General features: G+C 39.8%; 1 protein-coding gene across 4 annotated transcripts; it reads right to left on the reverse strand.

The window, feature by feature from the left end:
- Positions 1 to 4,815: 4,815 nt before the first annotated feature.
- Positions 4,816 to 20,945, reverse strand: glcci1a (glucocorticoid induced 1a). Of its 4 annotated transcripts, none has more exons than XM_084919096.1 (5): positions 20,857 to 20,945; positions 13,909 to 14,058; positions 13,593 to 13,803; positions 8,004 to 8,124; positions 4,816 to 7,921 (listed from the first exon to the last, which is right to left on the reverse strand). In XM_084919096.1, the coding sequence occupies exons 2-5, from the start codon at positions 14,050 to 14,052 to the stop codon at positions 7,612 to 7,614; spliced, it is 786 nt and encodes a 261-aa protein (XP_084775222.1). In that variant the 5' UTR covers positions 14,053 to 14,058; positions 20,857 to 20,945; the 3' UTR covers positions 4,816 to 7,611. The 4 variants fall into 4 exon arrangements, with proteins under 4 accessions (XP_084775222.1, XP_084775221.1, XP_084775220.1 ...); XM_084919095.1 differs by having other exon boundaries at positions 13,909 to 14,061; positions 20,857 to 20,942; XM_084919094.1 differs by lacking the exon at positions 20,857 to 20,945 and adding an exon at positions 15,875 to 16,007.
- Between the last annotated feature and the right edge of the window lie 574 nt (positions 20,946 to 21,519).

Here is a 21,519-nt window from a genome sequence, read left to right on the forward strand (position 1 = left end):
TTAAAATGATCCATATTATATGACCTTTAACATTTCAGACTTGAAGCCACTAACAAAAAAATCACCTCACAGAAATTAATGTTATGTGCCATCAGGACCCCAAAATTCTTGATCTCTGATCCATTTTCATTTTGACAGGTGTCAAAATGACTCTCAAGTGTCATATAGGCATTTCTGAAATTCAAATTAGATGACTACGATGTAATAAATAAAGCAGTCCTTTGACTCAAAATGAATAAATATCAAATACTGTGGCTCGTGTGGTAGAGCAGTTTTGGTTCAAATCACCTGTCAAAACGCCAGAAAGACCAGGATCCACTGTTTTATTGCTGTTAATGTAGAAAGACTCTCTGGTTTCAGATTTCTGTTACTCAAAAGAACCAAAGAGACACAGAACAATTTAATAAACCAGCTTTTAAACAGTATTCAAATGAGTGATGTTATGGTGAATGATGCAGCATCAGCCCATTAGAATGTGCTGGATCTCTGTCAGCTGGCTGAACTCTTCATCTTGTGGCAGGGAACCTTGGCTGGACAGAACTACACCACTGGAAGGCAAAACCACATGACAGCCAGCATCTGAAGCACACACGATAAGGTTTCATTACCATATATTTATTTTGCTCTTTTGAAGCAGCTGCTAAAACAAAAGGGCACTTGATTACTTTTTCCTTGATCAGTGTAGCATTCAATGCATCTGATTTGAAAGGGGGAGGGGAACCAGGACAATGAAATCCCTCCCAGGGAGAAGGGGGTAGCTGACATGCATACAAGGCAGGGAGGTTTGGATTCCTGAGGTGGGATCAGCCTGTCTCGTCTTCACAATAGACCCGTGAGAAAAGACAGATGCACAAAAGAGCTGAACGTGGCAGTCCATCCACTTGACCAGCTGACGTCCCCAGAGATGACGAGTTGGTTGCTTAGTCCTCCGCCTTCACAAAAGCTTCCTTCAGCATTGTACTCAATATTTGACAAAGTTGACACATCTGTTTATACTAGGAGTGAGCATAAACAGAGGAACATTTTTTTTAAAGTGGCAATAAGTTTTATGTAGTTTTTTAAACAGCTCAAACTGCAATCTTTCCGCATCAGCACAAATGAAAAGCTTTTTTAAATTGTCTTTTCACTCACTTTGGCCATTTGTTTGTAAGCAAGGTCTGGGGTAGTTTTACATTTGTTGGTAGAATGTAAACAAATTTAGGTTAGAAAATATTGACAAATAACAAATTTGTCCATGAAATGTGTGTATACATTTGAGAAACATGTTTGTGAGTAAGTACCGAAAAATCAACTGTTCCATTTGATTTTAGGGTAGAGTGTTCAGAAAAAGAAAGGAGAAATACTGACTCATTTCAAACTAGCAGTGCCTGGACCAAAGCTTCTACAGGGGCTAACATTCAGTACCAACATGGAGCCGAAACCCATTCAAATATTGTAGCAGTGTTGAGCTTTATTTCTACAGAATCAAATTAAATCTGCACATGAGGAAAAATAACAAAGACAAAAGCAAAAAATAGCAATTTCAATAAAATAAGTGTTTATCTCAAATTGAGATTTTGAGGGTGTAAGGAAAATGCTCGCTGTTGAAATTTTCCGTACGTTTTGTTTAATTTCAGGTGAAGTTAATAAATATGATAAAATAAGAGATGAATGGTGAGCCATGGTTGGAGAGAAATATTTTTGTTTTATTTTCATTGAAAGGTCTGAATAAATATCTGTTATTTAGAAGCAGCCTCTTGGTGCAAGTGTGACTTTAACCTTTTAACCTTTTAACTCTGTGAGCAGCACTGATTGGTTGCATGAGAGAGCTCTGATTAGGGACAACTGTCTTATGCATCTAATAATTTGAAGGCTTGATTGATCCAAATATGAATTCAGAGTGAGGGGCAAACCCAGCTGTGTGGCTATGTCTTAATAAAACCAGACATCATATCTGGGGTTCTTATTTGTTGTATTATCTCTGTGCTTTGATAAATGAGGATTAGCATTTTGCACAGAGCTGCTCCTGAATGGAGCACAGCAGGAAGCAGAAGGCCGGGAATCTGGGGATTACAAGAGGCTTTCTGCTCCCTAATTTGCTTTTAAAAGAGTCTTACCTTTGTTCTATTAGGTTCAGTTAGGATGTGCTGGAAGCTCGAGATTAGCACAGAGAATCGAGTTTGTGACAAAGCCGATTAGCTGCTGAAACAGGGCCAACGATGCTTTTGTTTAGAGAAACTGTTCCTGTCAGGCAGAGAAATATTTCCTTTTCTGAATTTAGAAGCTAATGTAAATATAAATGTTGGTGCTATGACATCCCTTAGTGCACAACGGCTAGAACAAGTTTTAGTTGTAAAGACAGGTGGAGGTTTGGAGCTCTCAAAATGAGAGATACAAACAGCTGTTTGAGCCCTTTACATGCTAAACTGCAACAAAATCTGAAATCAGCCAAATTCAACTGGGTGCCGGTTGTCTACTGCCATCTGCTGGAGGATATATATCACTGCTGGGCAGAGGTTACAATTTATAAAACAAATGAAACAGCTGTTATTCAAATACAGCACCAGTTCACAACAGTAGTAGTGCTTTATGTAATAGGTAAACAACTATTCATTAGACAATGTTCTGTCGTGTCTTAACCTCCTTGCTGTGATATTTCTTTGTTTGAATGCTGACTGGGGCTTTTCTGCGTGGCACTATGGGTTTCAGCACACATAATTAACATAATTTCTAATCAAGAAATTAGGTTAGAGAGTCATTATAAATTGGCTATAAATATAAATGTGAGGGAGACAAAGTAGAATAGCAGTAGAGTAAAACATTATCACATGGATTTTAAACTAAAGAGGTTAGATTAGTTGGTAAGAAAATCAGATTAACTAAAGACAGGATGACTGGTCTAGGGAGCACACTGCCCTCTAGCTGAGCTTCCACACATGGTGAAGAACTATAAACTTATTGGTTAGTAGATTATTTCTTCATTGTAACAATGCTTCTTGGCAAGAAATCTTATATTGTTGGAAAGCCTGTTTATTTCCCCTTAAAAGGTACAATATTTGTGGGTTGGCCAAAGGTTGAGTATTTGGGTATGAAATACTTGTCAAATCAATGCTAATGTCAATGAGCTGTGAATGGCAACCCATTCTTCAACCGGCATTTGTCGCAACTCAGCCATTGTGGTTGCTGTTGGTCATTCTGGTATGACGTATTTATGGAGTTGAGGTTAGGGATGCAGGCAAGCCCTTCCATCCTCTCCTCTTCCAAATTCTGGAGGTAGTGTCTGATAAACCCTGCTCTGTGGGGCCAAGTGTTATCATCTTGGGGGATAGGGTTCGGTTGCACACTGTGGGGATATGGGATTGCCGCTGGTTGCTGAATCTCATCTTAAACTAAATACATTTTCTGACTTCAGATGACCTAAAAGGAAAGAAAGGAAGGAGGGAAGAAAAGAAAGCGGGACAGGACTCAGCATCTTAACTGAGCTGTCCAAAGCTCTCCCTATGTGTCCTTAATAATTTTCATTTCTTTCTAAATGTATTTCAGATATCTGCTGTCAGGCTTAGCTCCTTGACAAACTATGACTGGAGTTTAGTCTGAAGCTTTACTCATCACCCTCGTTGGAGAAATGGAGCTTGGATTTGTTTTCTAGGCAGCGCTGCTCGTTCAGGTGGGCTGTACTTGTAGGATTTTGATTGCATCTCAGGGTTGGACATGAAACTGCGGGTTACTGGACCGTCGTGGACAACTGTACACCTAAACAATTGATGTGAATACAAGGCTTTTTAAGAACTAGCCCAAGAAACACACAGGCACAAGTGTATGTGTCATAGTCAAAAGTTGATTAAAAAAGGCAAAAATGAGTTCATAATTAAAAACTGTAATTTAATTTCATAGTCATTTCTGCCAGTGGGGTGTTCACTAGTTGCAATTCAACTTACATAGTGCCTCACAATATTTTCTTGGAAAACAAATTATATTTAAAATGGAATGAATAAAGTGTTCATGTTTAAACTATTTGTGCATATGTTTGCCACTATCTTCATCTCTCTTTTTTAATCAAAATTACCATCATCTTTTTTTTCAGGGTGATTGCTGAAAATAGACTGCTTAGATACACACAAAGACCTACCTGCTTCAGCTAACTCTTGATTTCTTTTTTGTCATCAACAATTTTTATTTATTTCATTTTAAACTTCAATAACAGAACTTAAGGATAACTACAAACAAACAAACAAAAACAACAACAACAACAACAACAAAAAACCAAAACAAAGGAAAGTTATCCTATTCTTTCTTCGCACACCAATCCCCACACCACCACTCTGTCATTACTCTTCTGTTCCTCAAGTTACAGAAAGCCAGCTTGTAAAGGGGGACCAAATACAATCATATTGATGCAATTTGTCTAATAAACCATAAGTCACTTTTTCGTAGGACGCCAACTTAGCCATTGTCTTTAGCCACTCTTCATAGGGAGGGGGGTTCTTTTTCCGCCAATGTCTTAGCAGGACCCGTTTGGCCGTAGTAAGAGCCAGAATAATCCATCTTTTTGTATAACTGGAAAAATCTCCATCAGAAAGTTCTGTGGTTATACCAAGTATGGACAGTTTTGGTGAGATACCAAATCTCCTTTTTAAAACACGGAAAATTACCACCATTATATTTTCCCACCAATCCCGAAGTGCCGAACAGCTCCATAAGATAGCTAACTCTTGATTTCTAATGACCTATACAAGACTAAGAAAAAGAAAAAAAGTTCATTATGTTATCACACATTTCACAGCTGTGATGAATAAAACCCTATATGACACACAAAAATGAACAGACAAAATCCAGATATTTTTTTTTTCCTTTATTGCCATTGTGCATGAACTTTGACACTACTGGTTACACAAAGAGGAGCTGATGAACACTCTGACCTGCCAGTGGTGTGCTCTGGTCATTGCTGGTTTTGTATCAGTTGATGGCTTTAACAACAAACTTCTTGCTGATTCAGCCTTCATGCTCAAAACCAAAGGAATGTGAGATGAGACATTTGTGTCAAAGAACGAAAAGACAACACCTTTTCTTTTTAAATTTTTTTCCTATTATTGCACACATCTAGGTTACCAATGCCAAGTATATGTGGAACATTGGGAAAGCTAAAATTCTTGGTAAGGTGCTGAAATGTCTTTAGAAACCACGACATTGAATCTCCTTAAAAGCCTTGTATATACAAAATAACGTATATACAAAAGGAGTGTCAATACAGGGATTCAACAAATACACCAGTTATCCAAAGAAATGATGAGTAAGATGAAAATGCACTGGTTATTTACACTTGGCCATGTTCATGTCTGTTTGTAACATTGCACAGAAAACATGAAATGCTATGGTACTGTAGTTTGGTGGTAGCATCAGGGTGCCTACAGCATCCCATAATAATAATAATAATAATAATAATAATAATAATAATAACAGTGAAAACGAGGCCGGCCAGTGTAATGCTTTCTCTATGCATCATACAGCAGAAGGCGCTCTTGTAGCTGCAACCAAAGGTCTGAGCACAGAAACAAAGATCAAACATAATTTAGGAATCAATCACCTCTCATGCTCATATCTCATGGAATGGATTTCATTAGAACAGTAAGTTTCGAAGCTTACCAGAGTGCAGAGTGGAGGGAAAGGTTGTACAAATATTCATTTTCAACTTGCACAAGAACTGTGTCATCCCAGACCAGGCGTCATGAATAGTGAAAATCAGACTTTGATCTGTCAGTCACAATTTACCTGGATTTATATATTTATTTACGCTTTTTTCTTAATTTTGGCCACCTGGGGGCAACAAAACAACTTACTCGTTAAGGGCAAAAGCTGCCTGTCACTGGCATGTTTTGTAGCTCTTGACCTACACTTGGAAAGATTGTCAGAATTAGAACAATACAGACCCCGTGGAAACATGCTTACCTGCAGTCCATCAACACGCCAAAAGCATGCTGCTTCTGGAAAACAGTGCTATGCATAGGTCAGTTGCTGCTTGTTTGAAAGCTTGGATTGAACTATAAATGAAGATACTACAGAGCTCACTCAGAGGAAAAACTACTTTCCAGGTTTTGGGAGTCACTGTAGCGATCCAAAAGAATGCTGCTGTCACTTCTACAGAGCGATAAAAACAATAAGGTCACGTAGCTCATGCCTGAAAAGGGCTGACGTCTTTTAGAAGTGACGCAATCAGCAACCCATAATCATTAAGAGATATAGCTCCATACATTTAACACTGCCTCCATGTGGCGGCTGACAACTGGAACATCTCCAGAGCTCTGAATTCCCTATTTAGACATTCAGTAGATGTGGTCCACTATTTAAAGTTCTCTCTGTCTGGATCTGACAAACACAAGTCCAATAATCATTCTCTCCTGGTTTTATCCAGCTTTTTATCATCTCTGTGTCCTATGGAGTAGTGAGGTCTGTCACTTAACAGCAAGCTTGCTGTGTCAAACCTCCAGGCTTGACTGAATATATTCTAAGATGTGGAAAACTAAACTTTAAAAAAAAGGTTGTGGTAATGCATCTGGGTTATAAATAAAAACAAGTTTATGCTGCTCACAATATTTTGGGTGGAAACTGCAATTACCCTTTGAGCAGCGGTCTATCTGCCAATCCAGCGCCAGTTTTACGTCCTCAAAGTTTTATTTCCTCAAAGACAGGTTGCATTTGAACATTTTCCCTCATACTTTCATGTAGTGTTACTGCATTCTCATTGCTTTTGCTCCACCATCAGCCAATCACATTATCATTAAGCTTAAATAACAGGCAAGCTCAACCCCATCAGTACATCCACAACAACACATGGCAGAGGTCACAACAGCCTTCACTATTTGCAGCCATGAGCTCAGGTCTAGTCACTGAACAGAAAAGAGTGATTCGTATATTAATGAAAATGTGAGGGAATAAATGTCAGGGAATCTGTTCTGCTTTTTATGGACATACATTCCAAATTACCTGAGTATAGACTCCGATTGTGAAATACCTGAAGCAAGATCTGACACCGTGTAACCATTTGAGGCCATTTTCTCCTTTTCTTCCAACGTTTTCCTTGTTGCATTTAAGACAAAGCTCAACAACATGACCTGGACAGTGTAAACATCATCCTGTTCTTGTTGTCTTTCCTGTTCCATTCATAACACAGCCATAGAGTTTTAAACAAAGACTTTTCTTTCTTTTTATAGAGCTATATGTGGATATACATGTTTAAAGAGCTTATTCATACTGTGAATGTTGAAACAGAACACAACACATCATTTCATCAGAAATACACTACCAGCTTAAAATGCATGCCCCTCCCCGATCCATAGTGTTCCACTCCTCGCTACGCCTGCATATGAACCCTTGAACTGTCAGGTCTCTTCCTGCCAACAGCAGCTCACTTATTATGCAGGACAGGAGGTTGAGGCAGCAAATCATATTGGTTGTGGTGGATATTCTGGACACTGTTGCTACGCCATGCAAAGATAGAAGGGCAACGGAGACAGTGGGCACAGAGAGACAGAGACCCCCTGGTAGAGCAGAAGGTGGTGTTGGTGAGAAAGTCAGTGGTGGTGCTCGATGGTTGCAAGTGTACATCCCAGAGACAGAGGCCAGCTCTGCTCAGGTCTAGCTGATGGCCGGGCTGTCTGTCTGGGACTCTGATGTCTCTGAGGGTGAGGCAGGCTCCTCTGGGGGATCATCTGTGCTGGTGCTCGTGGACACCTGAGTAGGGACACCATAGAATGACGTGGTTCCGTGTGGGTCAGAGCCAGAACCTGCTTCCCTGCTGTCCTCGTCTTCCTCGGGCTCTGACGCAAGGGTGAGTTGTAAAGAGCCAGGGAGTTTGACGGGACAGAAAGCTGAACCCGTTGGGATGAAATTCACTTTGTTTTTGTCAGGGCAGGAGAAGAGGGGTGCCGATGTGGACTGCCTGGAGCTGCACAAAAACATGTTCAGCTGAATTAAAGGGGGCAGCAGAGTACTGAGGAAATTCAGTATAAGTATCAAAGCATCTATACCTCATTTCCTCAAAAGCTTTAATCTTCTCACAGCCCTCTGGTGGTTCCCGCTTGAACATATAGCTGTTGTTGGGTTTGGGTGAGGAGGCAAACTTTGGCAGCGGTGAGCTGCTTCCATTGTCTGAAAACAGAAATATGATGCTTTTATCTTTTTTGGGATTGATTAGTCAAGACTATTCTCTGCAGTCATCTGCTCAAATGACACAGATCCACTGTGAATGCATATTTTATATAATAACTGATTAAAGTTTCGATTTCTACCAAAACTCCTGAGATATTATCACATTGGTGAGCAACTTCAAGTGTCTCCTCTCAGCTTTTCAGGAGAACACAGATACTTACAGAATACAGTTCAAAGACATGTTAGGCTAACGGGTGACTCAAAATTCTCCATGGATGGTACATAAAGTGCTGAAAGTGTATAAATTAAAACACTCTACACTGAATATAAAATTGCTTAAATATGTCTGAAACTCTTTGAGGGGTCAGTAAGAAAATAAAAGCACTGCATAAATATAGGTCCATTTCCAGCACATATTTGCCCTTTTTGTGCCATGTCAATTTTGTACTGGTTTCTTTCAAAGATATTAAGATGAAAAGCAGATATTTCATAAAATCAACATTTCTTAAACGGGCACAAAGGACAAGATATATACAGGGTGGGCCATTTATATGGATACACCGTAATACCATGGGAATGGTTGGTGATATTAAAGTCCTGTTTGTGGCACATTAGTATATGTGAGAGGGCAAACTCCTCAAGATGGGTGGTGACCATGGTGGCCATTTAGAAGTCGGCCATCTTGGATACAACTTTTGTTTTTTTCAATAGGAAGAGGGCCATGTGACACATCAAACTTATTGGTAATGTCACAAGAAAAACAATGGTGTGCTTGGTTTCAACGTAACTTTATTCTTTCATGAGTTATTTACAAGTTTCTCTTTGTTCACAGCCATTGACATGTCGAAGAGGTTAACACGTGAGGAGCGGATCGAAATTGTGTTGATATCTGGTGAACGCAGTAACCGGGTCATTGCAGCAGATTTCAATGCAAGACACCCTACGAGACCACCCATCTCCCATGTTACAGTTAGCAAACTGCTTCATAAGTTTTGTGGAACTCGTTCAGTGTTGGATTTGCCAAAATGTGGACGCAAGAAAACTGTCACTAGTGAAGAAACATCAGTGGCTGTCCTAGCTTCATTTAGCAAGAGCCCACAGCGTAGCACTTGCTGCATGTCACTGGAGAGTGGCATTAGTCGAACATCCCTTCGGCGGATATTAGCTACTCACAAATGGTACCTTTACAAACTCCAGCTACTGCAGCATCTCAACGAGGATGACCCAGATCAGTGCACAGAATTTACAGAATGGGCAAAACAAAAATTGGAACAGGACCCTCAGTTCACGCAGAAGATTTTGTTCAGTGATGAGGCAAACTTTTATGTGAATGGTGAAGTTAACAAACAAAACCACCGCTATTGGTCTGACACTAACCCACATTGGATGGATCCCTCCAAGACTGTTGGAACAACAAAAGTGATGGTTTGGTGTGGTATATGGGTCACAACGATAGTGGGTCCATTCTTCATCAATGGAAACCTCAAGGCCACTGGATATTTGAAATTGCTACATGATGATGCGCTTTCCTCTTCATGCACTGAAGCTGGCACGTTCCCTGAGTTTTTCCAGCAAGATGGTGCACCACCACATTATGGGTGCCAGGTCCGAACATTCCTAGATGAACAGTTTCCTGGAAAGTGGATTGGTTGTCGTGGGCCAGTTGAATGGCCCCCAAGGTCTCCCGATCTGACCCCCTTAGAGTTTTATCTTTGGGGTCATCTGAAGGCAATTGTCTATGGTGTGAAGATACGAGATGTGCAGCACCTGAAACTACGGATACTGGATGCCTGTGCTGGCATTTCTCCTGCGGTGTTGCTATCAGTGTGTGAAGAGTAGGAGAAGAGGGTTGCATTGACAATCCAACACAATGGGCAGCACATTGAACACATTTTATAAGTGGTCAGAAACTTGTAAATAACTCATGAAAGAATAAAGTTACGTTGAAACCAAGCACACCATTATTTTTCTTGTGACATTACCAATAAGTTTGATGTGTCACATGGCCCTCTTCCTATTGAAAAAACAAAAGTTGTATCCAAGATGGCCGACTTCTAAATGGCCACCATGGCCACCACCCATCTTGAGGAGTTTGCCCCCTCACATATACTAATGTGCCACAAACAGGACTTTAATATCACCAACCATTCCCATGTTATTACGGTGTATCCATATAAATGGCCCACCCTGTAGATTTATTATTATTGTTATGCATGGCCCGGCGATATGAGGTGCTAATAACATACAAACTACAGATCCCAAAATGCAGCGCTGCAGCCTCCTTGCCGAACGCTAGGCTAGCTGGGAACATTCCCGCGTCAATCAAGTCAAACTTCTGTTATTCCAAAGCTAGCCCCTCACAATGGCGAAGAGAAAATTTGATTCTGAAAACAGAGACTTTCAGCACCGGTGGGACACTGAATATATGTTTACAAACATTGCCGGTAAACCCGTGTGTCTTACTAGTGGAGCTAACGTGGGTGTAATTAAGGAATTTAATTTAAGACAGCACTACGAGACAAAACATCAGGATAAGATGAAAAACCTAAATGCAGAGCATAAACTACAGAAAGTAGATGCCAAAACTGGCAGGCTTCTCACAAGAGGATATTTAAGTGTTGCCTTTTCAAAGAGCTTGGTGACCATCATCAACAACAACAGCTTGCAGCTGTGCCTGAACACTAGCCTCAGCATCTAAATTCTTTCCTCTAGTGTTCAATCTGTGACAAATCTGACTCTCAGTTTGGTGACATTCATGTGGTTGACTGGATAGGCATATTCAATTTAAATAAACTTTATAGGGTGTTGAGAGAGGTGAGGTAGAGAAAGACTGAAATTCCCCGTCACCACATCTGAGGGGGTAAAAGCTCTTAACGTCCAGCCCTATGTGTTAAAAATGATCAGAGTGCTAAAGAAGAGCTTTTCCCTATTTGGTAAAAGTCAACCGAAGTATAATAAAGATTCTATGTGTGTGTCTGACTTATAAAATGTATGACTTATCAAAAATAGTCTAACTGGGTATACTGTGATTGACAAAACAGAGTTTTAAAGAGAAAAAGTACAAGAAAGTATTCCTCTGTATTTTAATTAAAAAGGGGATTATTTTAAAATGAAGGCTCATGTGAGAATATGCTAAAGACAAATCTAATTTAATTACAATTACATAAACTAAATGAAACATGAAGTCAATTAGAAGCATATGTGACTGAATGTTAAAATGTGATGGAGTTTCTTTGTTAAGAATTAAAAGATATGAGGTTCTTCCGTTTTGTCTTCTGCGAGATGAGCAGTTCAGAAGATGGGATCTTAAGAGGTCACAGCTGCAAATTCCAACGCTGGAGTGATCAACTGATGCCAAACTGTGAACCTGCAAATTGGTTTTGTATATTTTTGGCTTTTCCTCTGCTCAGTTTTTGCCACATTAGATGATTAATTCAGAAGGATTTTGGTTTACACCATACGGCCACTGAATGCCAAGGGTATGCCGGTTTCCTGTTGGGTGGTTATCATCAACTCGGTATACAGAGATGAGTGCATCCATTTATTCGCTCCAACCATTCTCCTCAAAAGGATCAGAACATAATTAGCATTAGCTCAGACTATGTTAATTAGATAAATGCAATTCAGTTAATTTGATTATTATACACCGAGCTGTACTTTTATTAAATTTTTGTTAAATTGTTTTAATAAAATATCTTGCAACTAAAGTCTAAATTGTGGACATTGACTTTTTAACTCCTTGTGAAACAGTAAAAGTAAAAACATGAGTATAAAGTTCATTTCAGTGTAAATAGCTTTGACAGATTGCTCCAGCCCTTTTTTAGTGTTGAATTTCAGGTAACAAACTATGTTATGGTGCTTGTGGGCTTAGCGGTAGTCAGATGTGGATTAGACGGTTCTGTGAATTGTACAGGGACAAGTACTGCTGCCTATTGCTGACACTCTCTACACTGCTGGGTTTTGATATGGATGAAGCTTTACTGTTTGAGGTGTTGCCTACTTGAGGCGACTTGTGATTTGGCACTATATAAATAAAATTGAATTGAACTGCAAAAAAACTCCCCACTGCTGGACCGCGATTCATAAGTCTTGTCATCAGATACTGATGTTTCTTTCCTATATAACACAAAAAAATGAGACAAATGTGATTTTTTTTAAAAAGCAAAAAAAGCTTAATTCCCAATACAACTAACTATCCCTAAGATGCTCAACCCATGTTGCTGTCTGGATTATTGTTGAAGTCCTAAATTATCACCTTTAAAGTGTTTGTGTTAATGACATGATGTACAGTAAGACATGCACTGAGCGCAACACTAACTGAGAGAGACTGAACAAACTACATACTCGGTTCAATTCAACACAGAAGACTTTTACAATACACAGGCATCTACCTGAAATGTATTTATTTAATCTATCGTCGTTGATATTATTACACAACCTCCAAAACAAGAATGGTTTTAAAGGTGGAGGCAACTGATATTTTTTGCTCCTTATTTTTTCTGTCTGTTTTGCATTTGACTGGGGTCAGTGTCACTCCCGGTAGCATGAGGTGATATCTGGTGACATCTAGTGTCCAGCACTAGAACTGCCCTACTGGCATTTGTCGCAGAATATCAAAATTGGTAGGTCCACCACTGGTGCTCTGTGTTTTTCACAGATAAGAGCAGGTTCACCCTGAGCACATGTGACAGACATGCAAAGGTCTGGAGAAGCCACGGAGAACAGAATGTTGCCCGTAACAAAGCTCTGTGTGACTGGTATGTCGGTGGGTCAGTGATGGTATGGGGCAGCATATGGATGGAGGGATGGATAAACCTTTACAGGCTTGGCAACAGCACTTTGCCTGCTATTATATTGGGATGACATCTCTGGACCCATTGTCAGACCCTACATGCTAGTGCAGTTGGTTCTGGTGCACGACAATGTCCAGGCTCATGTGGTCAGAATATGCAGGTAGTTCTTGGAGGATGAAAGACTGGCTTCCATGCTCCGCTAACCTAAATGAAGAAGAAGACCACTGGGACATTATGTTTTGGTCCATCTGACGCCATCGAATTGCAGAACATCTCAGTCCAGAAACCCGGTGACGCCCTGGGTCATATCTGGGAGGAGATCCCCCCCAGGACACCATTTGTTGACTCATTAGGAGTATGCCCCCATGCATACAAGCACATGAAGGCCATACAAACTGCTGACAACAATTTGAGTTTCTGCAATGAAATTTCACCAAAATGGACTAGTGGCAGAGAATTTTGAATTCACACCTCTATAGGTTTAAGTTTCCATTATCATCAAAAGATGTTACGTAGCCAATATAGGCTATGGTCTACATTTGATTTACTCCATTCCTTTGCAATACTGCAGAGTTTTAGTGATCTCCTCCAGGATCTGGTCAGGATAGGAACAAATCCATTGACCCCAGCAGCTACTTTTTGTGGACACTTCAGTAGGACCTTAGCGTTGCTTACCTTTATCTCGGTCATATAGTAGATCATCTGTGGAGTAAGGACTGCCATCATGTGATCCCAGTGGGCAGGCTGGCGAGGGGGATGGTGACAGGCTAGAGCAGCTGCTGGACCGGCCAGGAGCTGAGGGGGTCTGGGTGTCCACACTGCGGGTGCTGCTGCTGCGCTGCTGTGGAGGGAAAGGTGCTCGTCGCCCATCGGGAACCTCCAGGGACTGCAGAGAAAATAATATAAGATTCAAAGCTCAGTCAAGAGATGGCGGTGACACAAGTCACAGGTTTACTAAAATACCATGCTGAAAATGGAAACTGAGCCCCACCTTAAGTTCCTCCTTATCTCCATTGTCTTTAATGAAGACCTTCTCCAGCTCATGGTTGATGCCTTCCATGCTGCTGGGCACCCTGGAGATCGAGGGCTTTGGCACAGTGATGTTGGACAGTGGCATCTGGGCAGACTTCGACATGGAAAACTGCTGCAGCGAGCACACAAACACACACACACACACACACACACACACACACACACACACACAAACAAACCTTCTTGAGGCACACACACTACTCCAGCTTCACTATAGCCACTTCTCAGCTCCGTAATGTCTCTTTTCCACTAGTACCTACTTGGCTCGACTTAATTCAATTTTAGGGTTTTGTATTAGGTGGGATTACCTGGTACCAGGTACTGTCTGAATAACGGTTCAGCCAGGGTTCCAAGCAAGCAACCCATTTATGAAACCCGGCAACAGGGGAAATGGCTGTACAAAACCCAACACCACAGTCCCTCTATATCAGGGGTTCTTAACCTTTGTTACCTCGGGGCCCAACTTTTCCACCACAAAGTGGCTCGGGGCCCACTCAGATATTAACACTGTATTGAATAAACTGATGTTGCTCATCAACTTATTCAGTACAGGTGATTTATATTTAATAACTAAATCAAATGTACTTAATTTTAACAGCTAAACCCTTGTCAAATAAACATGATGATGCAATGTAAGAATCACAAAGACATTTATTTATTATGTGCAAGTGAACCTGCACATAAAACAAAATGCCAAACAGGTTAACAATACATGGAACAAATCAAACTTCAAGTAGAAATTGAAAGATTCAAGGCAGGCTTAATAACACAAAAATAATGAATAATTCAATTTTACTCCAGCAAAAGAGACCAGGAAAAAATGGGAAAATAGAAATTGGATAAATAATGTGTTGATAAAATAAATACATTCAAAATAATTTTTTAATTAAATGAATAAATACACAGTTTTAAAACTTAAATAAAGTGAAAATGAAAATATAGCCTTATGCCTATGAGTGAATCTGAAAGTTGCTTCAGCAGTAAACCTTTTTTTCATTGGCAGAACCAGAAGTTACTCTTTATATTTGAGACAAATGAACAACAACAAACAGTCACAACAGCCCATTTTTATGTTCACCTCTTAATGAGACACTAGACCCTGCCTCTGAGACCTAATCAGATCCAGTCTGGGTGGAATAGGGGAAAGGCTCACTCTCAGAGCAACACTGGAAGCTACTCTGAGTTCGTTTTGGGCTTTGGTCTTGGTTGTGGCCAAGCTGTGGGAAGCTGTACTGTAATTGAGGTCTATGTGACAAACACCCAGAGACTGAGCAGTAGGTATAGCATTGACTTGACATTCTCCATTGTTGTGTTGCATATAGCAAAAGACACAAATGATACAAATAATGTCACTGGACTTTTGGCCACATTGCTAGAATAACCCCAAGCACACTGAGGTAATAGAAAACTGCAGAAACAGAGTGAAGTCGAGTCGAGCCGAGCAGGGCTTTCGTACCCTTTCCAACAATACCTACTCAATTTGGCTCGACTCATTTTCTATTACAATCAAGTACCACCTAATGTGCGTGGGGTCATTATAGCAACGCGGCCAAATGTCCTGTTACATCATTTGTATGTGACACAGATGACGAAACAAAGGAGGATGTCGAGGCAATGACATTGCTGTTGCTTGGTCTGTGGTTTTTTTGTCAGCCTCAGGGACCACAGTGTTTTTTGTGCAGCCATTTGTCTTGTTGTCTGGCGGTTTTGATTTTCGTGAAGGTGAGTGATGCCACTGACTAGCCAATCAGTGGCATGCAGTCTGACAAGGTCACATTTGCGGATATGTTTCACTTGTTTTTATGTACATTTTAACTGGATTTATTTCTTAACTTCTTTATTTTTTACATTCATTTAATGTATGGTCATTACAGGACACTTGGCTCTTAAAATCAAAGTCTGCTTGACAAGGTTATCAGAGATACCTGAGAGTGGATGACTGAGGTGAAGATGTGGCTGATGGTACTAGTCAGGGCAGAGTGCTGATGCTGTAATGTACTTGGAAGAGTCAGCCTTTACTGAGGGGTTCTTCTTTACTGTGCTGGAGCTTTGCACTCAGCTGGAATTACAAAGGAAAACACAAGAAGCTGTGAGAGCAGACACCATGAAATGGTGACATACAACAGTCACAAATTTGAACACGATGTGACCTTGCACAGTAGTTACAGACTGAAACCACACAGCCAGACAAATCTCTTTACATTCACCTCAGTCAGCCACTCATCACTTCCCTTTCTGTAGTGAGCAAAGCTCCAAAATGAAGTAATGGAATATGCCAGCACTAGTCCACCAAGTAGAGCAGGGCGATATGGCCAAAAATATTTATTACAATATATATTTGAAAATTTGCGATAACGATATAACTGAACTTTAAATGTAGCATTGGAGTCCTGCGTGGTGAGCGCGGCTCAGTGCTTTACTTGTTGTTTGCTTTGAAACAATTGTACCTGCTAATTCCAGGTCTTTCTGTCTCTCTCCACAACTGTTCCTTGGCTCTTGGACAACTCCTTTGACCATTTTTTTCACTCCTCTGTCTGAAACCTTGCAAGGAGCACCAAGACGTGTTCAGTTTATCATAAAATGATGTTCTTTCCACTTCTGGATTATGATCTCAACAGCCCTTACTGGAACGGTCAGTATTTTAAAAATTCCTGTGTAGAAGATGTCATCAATATATTTTGAAACAATAAGGCTGTGAGAGTAGGGCAGGGCGATATGGCCAAAAATATTTATCACGATATATATTTGAAAATTTGCGATAACGATATAACTGACGATATAATTTCTGCGAGACAAAATACAACTCCACAACTTTACTAGTGCAAAAAAAACATCCATTTATTTTCACTTAAAAAGCAGCTGTTTATTATGTACATTAAACCTATATAAACATTTAACAGCGCAAATGCAAATTCCTTGCTGAAAGTTTAACCAAAAGGCATTTCCAGTAGAAATGGGCTGACATATCCTGAGCATAACCATGTATAATATCCACTGAAGTTAAAAAGAGGAGCTTTGCAACATGAAACTGCCGTGTGCCAAATAAAAAAAGTCAAATACGTATTTTCGGACCATAAGGTGCACGGGATTATAAGGCACATTAAGCGATAAATCAGATAGATAAAGCAGTCAGATAAATCAAACTTCAACTCATTCTTCTTGCTTCCTCCACTTCTGTACTATTGATTCATTAATGCTGTATTCTATCACAGCTGCTCTGTTCCCATGTTGTTGCAGTATATTAATGACTAACTTCGTATTGTGGATGGATAATCTCAGTTGTTCTCTTGACTGAAGTTTGGTCCGTTTACAGCATCCTGCCATGCGATTGCATTTGTCTCTAACCATCAGGAACCTTCACGTTGACTTTTATCGAGTGGAAAAGTGTTAGCGTTTATCCTCCAGCTTCACTGTTTATGTTATGCTAACATAGCTGTGTCACTAGCGATCACGTAGCACATCATTATATACCAGCTAGCTCAACTTCAGTAACCTTACAAACGTCACTGCTATTTAGTTTTCTGTCTTCATTTATGTTGGAAGTGATAGCAGAGCTGTACGTTTGAATTTTCTCAGAAATCTCTCAGTCAGAACATGCTATAGAGATTGAAAATGTGACGTCATTCTGGGGTAAAACCGCAAAGGATTCTGGGAATGCGTGGCAAGCGGTACTAGCACACGCAGGCTTTCACATGAAAACAGTCACTCAGCGATAAAAAGATACACAAAAAAATGGCAAGAAGCTGTTGTGTTATTAACTGCAATCGCCGGTCGCATGACAGCCACGGGAAGCCGACGGGTAAAGAGATCGGTTGTTATCGGATTACGTCGTCGAAGAGATATTGTTTAAGCCGTGTTTCCGAAGTAACAAAGAGCCGACGGATGGCCTGGATTGCAGCCATTCGAAGACCAAATATAACGTTCCAGAACACTCCTGCTCACGTTAGTCTGCTCCAAGCATTTCCACAAAGGTAAATCTTCTAGTAGTTATTACGTAGTTTATCATAACATAATGATGTAGGTTACAAATAAGTCTTATATTGATTTGAATTCGTTGCGCTATGCTGCTTTGTTCACTGTGGCTTTGCGGGCTAATGTTTGTTGTGTTTTGTAGGAAAACCAGCCTACAAAATGCTGGAATGCGATCCAGACTGGGCCGCCCTCTATCAACCTGGGTCATACCGAGTTTAAAGCTGCTACCACAGCAAGATTTGATCGGTTAAGAGAGAGAGAGCGATATCAAAACAGCCACAAAAAGTCCCGCATATATGTGCCCAAGTGTTGTACTGAAGCAAGCAAGTGATGAATAATTGTTTTCCAGTATGTTGTTTTGCAATTTTTTTTTTTTTTTTGCATTGTTGATTTGTTTTTTACCGAAGCAGCTAATAAAGCATAATGGAATACAATTTTGCCTCTTTCTTGTAAGATTCTATAATAGAATGAAACAATAATGCCAGTTATAAGTAAAGACGAAACACTTCGTAATTCAATGAATTACGAAACACTCATTTTATTTCTATTAGATCTGAAAATGTTGTGTAACACTACAACCTGAAACCATAAATAGATTGCGTTGGCCTGTACAGGAGATAAAGGAAAAAAAATTAACAACAGCTGTGAGATGGAATAGTCCAACTCACCAAAGTAAACTGGACCTGGGCTTGTTGCAGGGATCTGAAGTTACTAAACATTTTGTGAGTGTATGCACTCACACTTAGGACCATATAATAATAAATATGTCCGTGATGAAAGTTGGGCAGCACGCTAATGTCCTTACTAAACTCTGTATGGGTCTGACCCTTCACTCAGATTTTTTTCCTCGTCTTTTTTTTGCCTTTTCGTCAAGTCTGTCTTTGTGCGGCCCTGTTGTGTTCTCCGTCGTTTTGTACATCACTGTTTTTGGGGCAAATAAAATGCAAGTAGGGATTAAAACCGCAGAATTAATGATTACCGGTGCTGGAAATACTAGCATTTGATGCAGTGTTTTGATTTTGTTGCCACGGGTACCCACAAAGCAATGCGCGAAAGTCACGTGGTCTGTCAATCTCTATATCATGCTTAGGTAACTAGCAAAACTAGCGAGTTAACTTCCGCTAACGTCTAACTCCGTTAAATGTAATAAATTCTGTTTTCATGGATGCCTGGATGTCAAACTTCATAGTTACACCTGGTAAAGCAGCATTGCTGATCGTTTTATTAAAGATGAAAGAATTTAGACAGTTTGTAACTCTCAGTGATGTCGCAGTGTTTGTTTGACTTTGGGACCTGAAGAAGATGGAGTTTAGCACCCAGATTACTTCCAGATTTACGAGCACCTTAGTCCGAGAAATAAGGTAATAACGACGGCCCGCTTGCATGTTCTACAAAAAAAAAAAAAAAAAGTGCTTTGGTGGGTATCCGACGGACAAACACCAAACCAGTTCCACATCACTGAAGTTGCATCATTTTTACAAACCAATTCTGGTTCACCCGTTTCACTCAACGATCCGCTTTCCCCCTTCTCATTCTCCGTTGCCGCCATGCTTTTTCGGACATGCACAGTGCATTTGTTTTCATACGCACTGCGCATGCGCGTTTTACCCATATTCTATCGCGATATTTCATTTTCTTATCATTGCCTAACATTGTACCGGTATTACCGTGAACGGTATAATATGGCCCAGCCCTACCACCAAGTCATATAATTCAGTATCAGATGTATTAGTAGTCTAACGTGTGATAATTTTATCAGAAATCAGCTTCTATAGAAAGCTAAACTCAGTCACCACAGAGAAAATCTGAAAATGTGATCGGGGCTTAAATTTTTGAGTTTTAAATGCATTTTAGTCTTTTTTTTTTAACAGTTTGAACAGACTTACCCCACAGTAGGGCTGCTCAATTAATCGAATTTTAATCTAAATTACGATCTGGGCTTTCAACGATCATTAAAAATGACCGAGCCGATTATTAGCACCTCCCTCGTGCTTTACTCTCACGCTGCTCCGTGTGGCAAATCGAGCGCACCTCTCTGCATTTTGAATACGCGTCACAACAATTAAGAGGACCCGAGGGAAGCGCGGAAAGCTAAGCAGAAGTTATTTGGAGAGGAGAGTGACTGCCGTTGGTTGAAAAGAGAGGTAAAAAAACTTCAGTGGTGTGGAAACATTATGGGTTCGTGGAGTCAGACGTGGATCAAGTAGACATAGTGTGTAAACTTTGCTACAGTGTCGTAGCTGCACCACAGAGCAATACTGCAAAGTTCACTAAACATAGATGTTTACATTTTTCATTTATTTTTTATATTGCAAACATTTGCACTGTTATCAGTATTTGCACTATTTTATATTATTTTTTGACAATCTCTAAAGTCATTATTCAATACATTGTTATTGTTAAATAAATATCGTCAAATAATCGAGATCTCAATTTCAGTGAAAATAATCGTGATTATCATTTTTGCCATAATCGAGCAGCCCTACCCCACAGTCAGTCATACTAAAGTAATTAACTCAGAGATTAAACAATTAAATGACAGAAAAGTTTCTGTTTTTCAATTACAATAGACTTTTTTTTTTTGCAATGAGCAACTCAAAATTTTTCTGAAATGTTGCACATTTATTCCTTACAATTTAAACTCAAACAGTTGTGCTGACAGATTTCTTTTTGACAGAAAGGGCAGTTACACTGGTTCAACCAACTTAAGATTAAAGTGGGTTGTATGTAGCCAACAATGTAAAACGAGTTTGATATTCCTGGTTTAGAGACTATATGACAGTGAGTCTTCTCTCATGAATAGCTTTTTAAAAAGGGCAACAAGGGTTGTAGACATTTGTGATTTGCTCAATTTCAGCTTCATATTAAAGCTTATAGCTGATAGTTCTGCCTATCAAAGTAAGGACCGTTTCCTTTCAAGCGTTTAGTATCATACCTCTTTGAACTCGTCAGCACTGCCTCAGGATGCAGAGCAAATTGAATGGTCTTCTTTCGCGTTTCGTCACTCCAAAATCCAGGTGTCTGAACACAGCAGCAGATTAATAGCTGTTAACTTAAAACTGTTTTCCCTACAACACCTCAATGAGTGTGTGCTATGAAATTGTTGAAATTGACTAGCAATAACTCTCAACATCTTAGTCAAGACGTGCAATAAAATAAGTAAACCTGCCTTTTCCTAAACCACAATGAATTTATCTCTTCTGGGGATATAACAGATTCATAGAACATATGAAGTGTGTGGGCTCACCTGTGTGGATTTATCCTTCATATAAGATGAGTAGTGCACATGTGGATCTCAAGGTCACCGTCCAGTTATAGTGTCCAGAGAGTAAGTCCACAGAATAAAACCTAATCTCAAAATAAAAAAGTAAAACTCATTAAAATCTCTGTAAAACATTAAAATGATATTACAGATGATTATTTGCTATCCATATTTGTTCCACTGTGCAACATGCGTTGTATGAAGACTTCTTGTATCTGTGCTTGCAGAGGAATTATCCATGATGGCAGAGGTAATTACATGGTCACAGCTGCTCCAAGACATACAAATCAAATCAAACTAAAAAAAAAATGTTAAAATACATTTCAATACAGGAAA

This window comes from Perissodus microlepis, chromosome 22, assembly GCF_051167445.1.
Source record: "Perissodus microlepis isolate ML-2025 ecotype Zambia chromosome 22, ASM5116744v1, whole genome shotgun sequence".
NCBI classification, from domain to species: Eukaryota; Metazoa; Chordata; class Actinopteri; order Cichliformes; family Cichlidae; genus Perissodus; species Perissodus microlepis.

What these genes read in the sequence shown, in the direction of transcription:
- glcci1a (XM_084919096.1), bottom strand. Translation starts at nt 14,052, where the DNA reads ATGTCGAAGTCTGCCCAGATGCCACTGTCCAACATCACTGTGCCAAAG. An exon ending in GAGATAAGGAGGAACTTAAG is followed by an intron (nt 13,804 to 13,908) that starts GTGGGGCTCAGT and finishes TTTTCTCTGCAG; the next exon opens with TCCCTGGAGGTTCCCGATGG. An exon ending in AAAGCTTTTGAGGAAATGAG is followed by an intron (nt 7,922 to 8,003) that starts GTATAGATGCTT and finishes GTTTTTGTGCAG; the next exon opens with CTCCAGGCAGTCCACATCGG.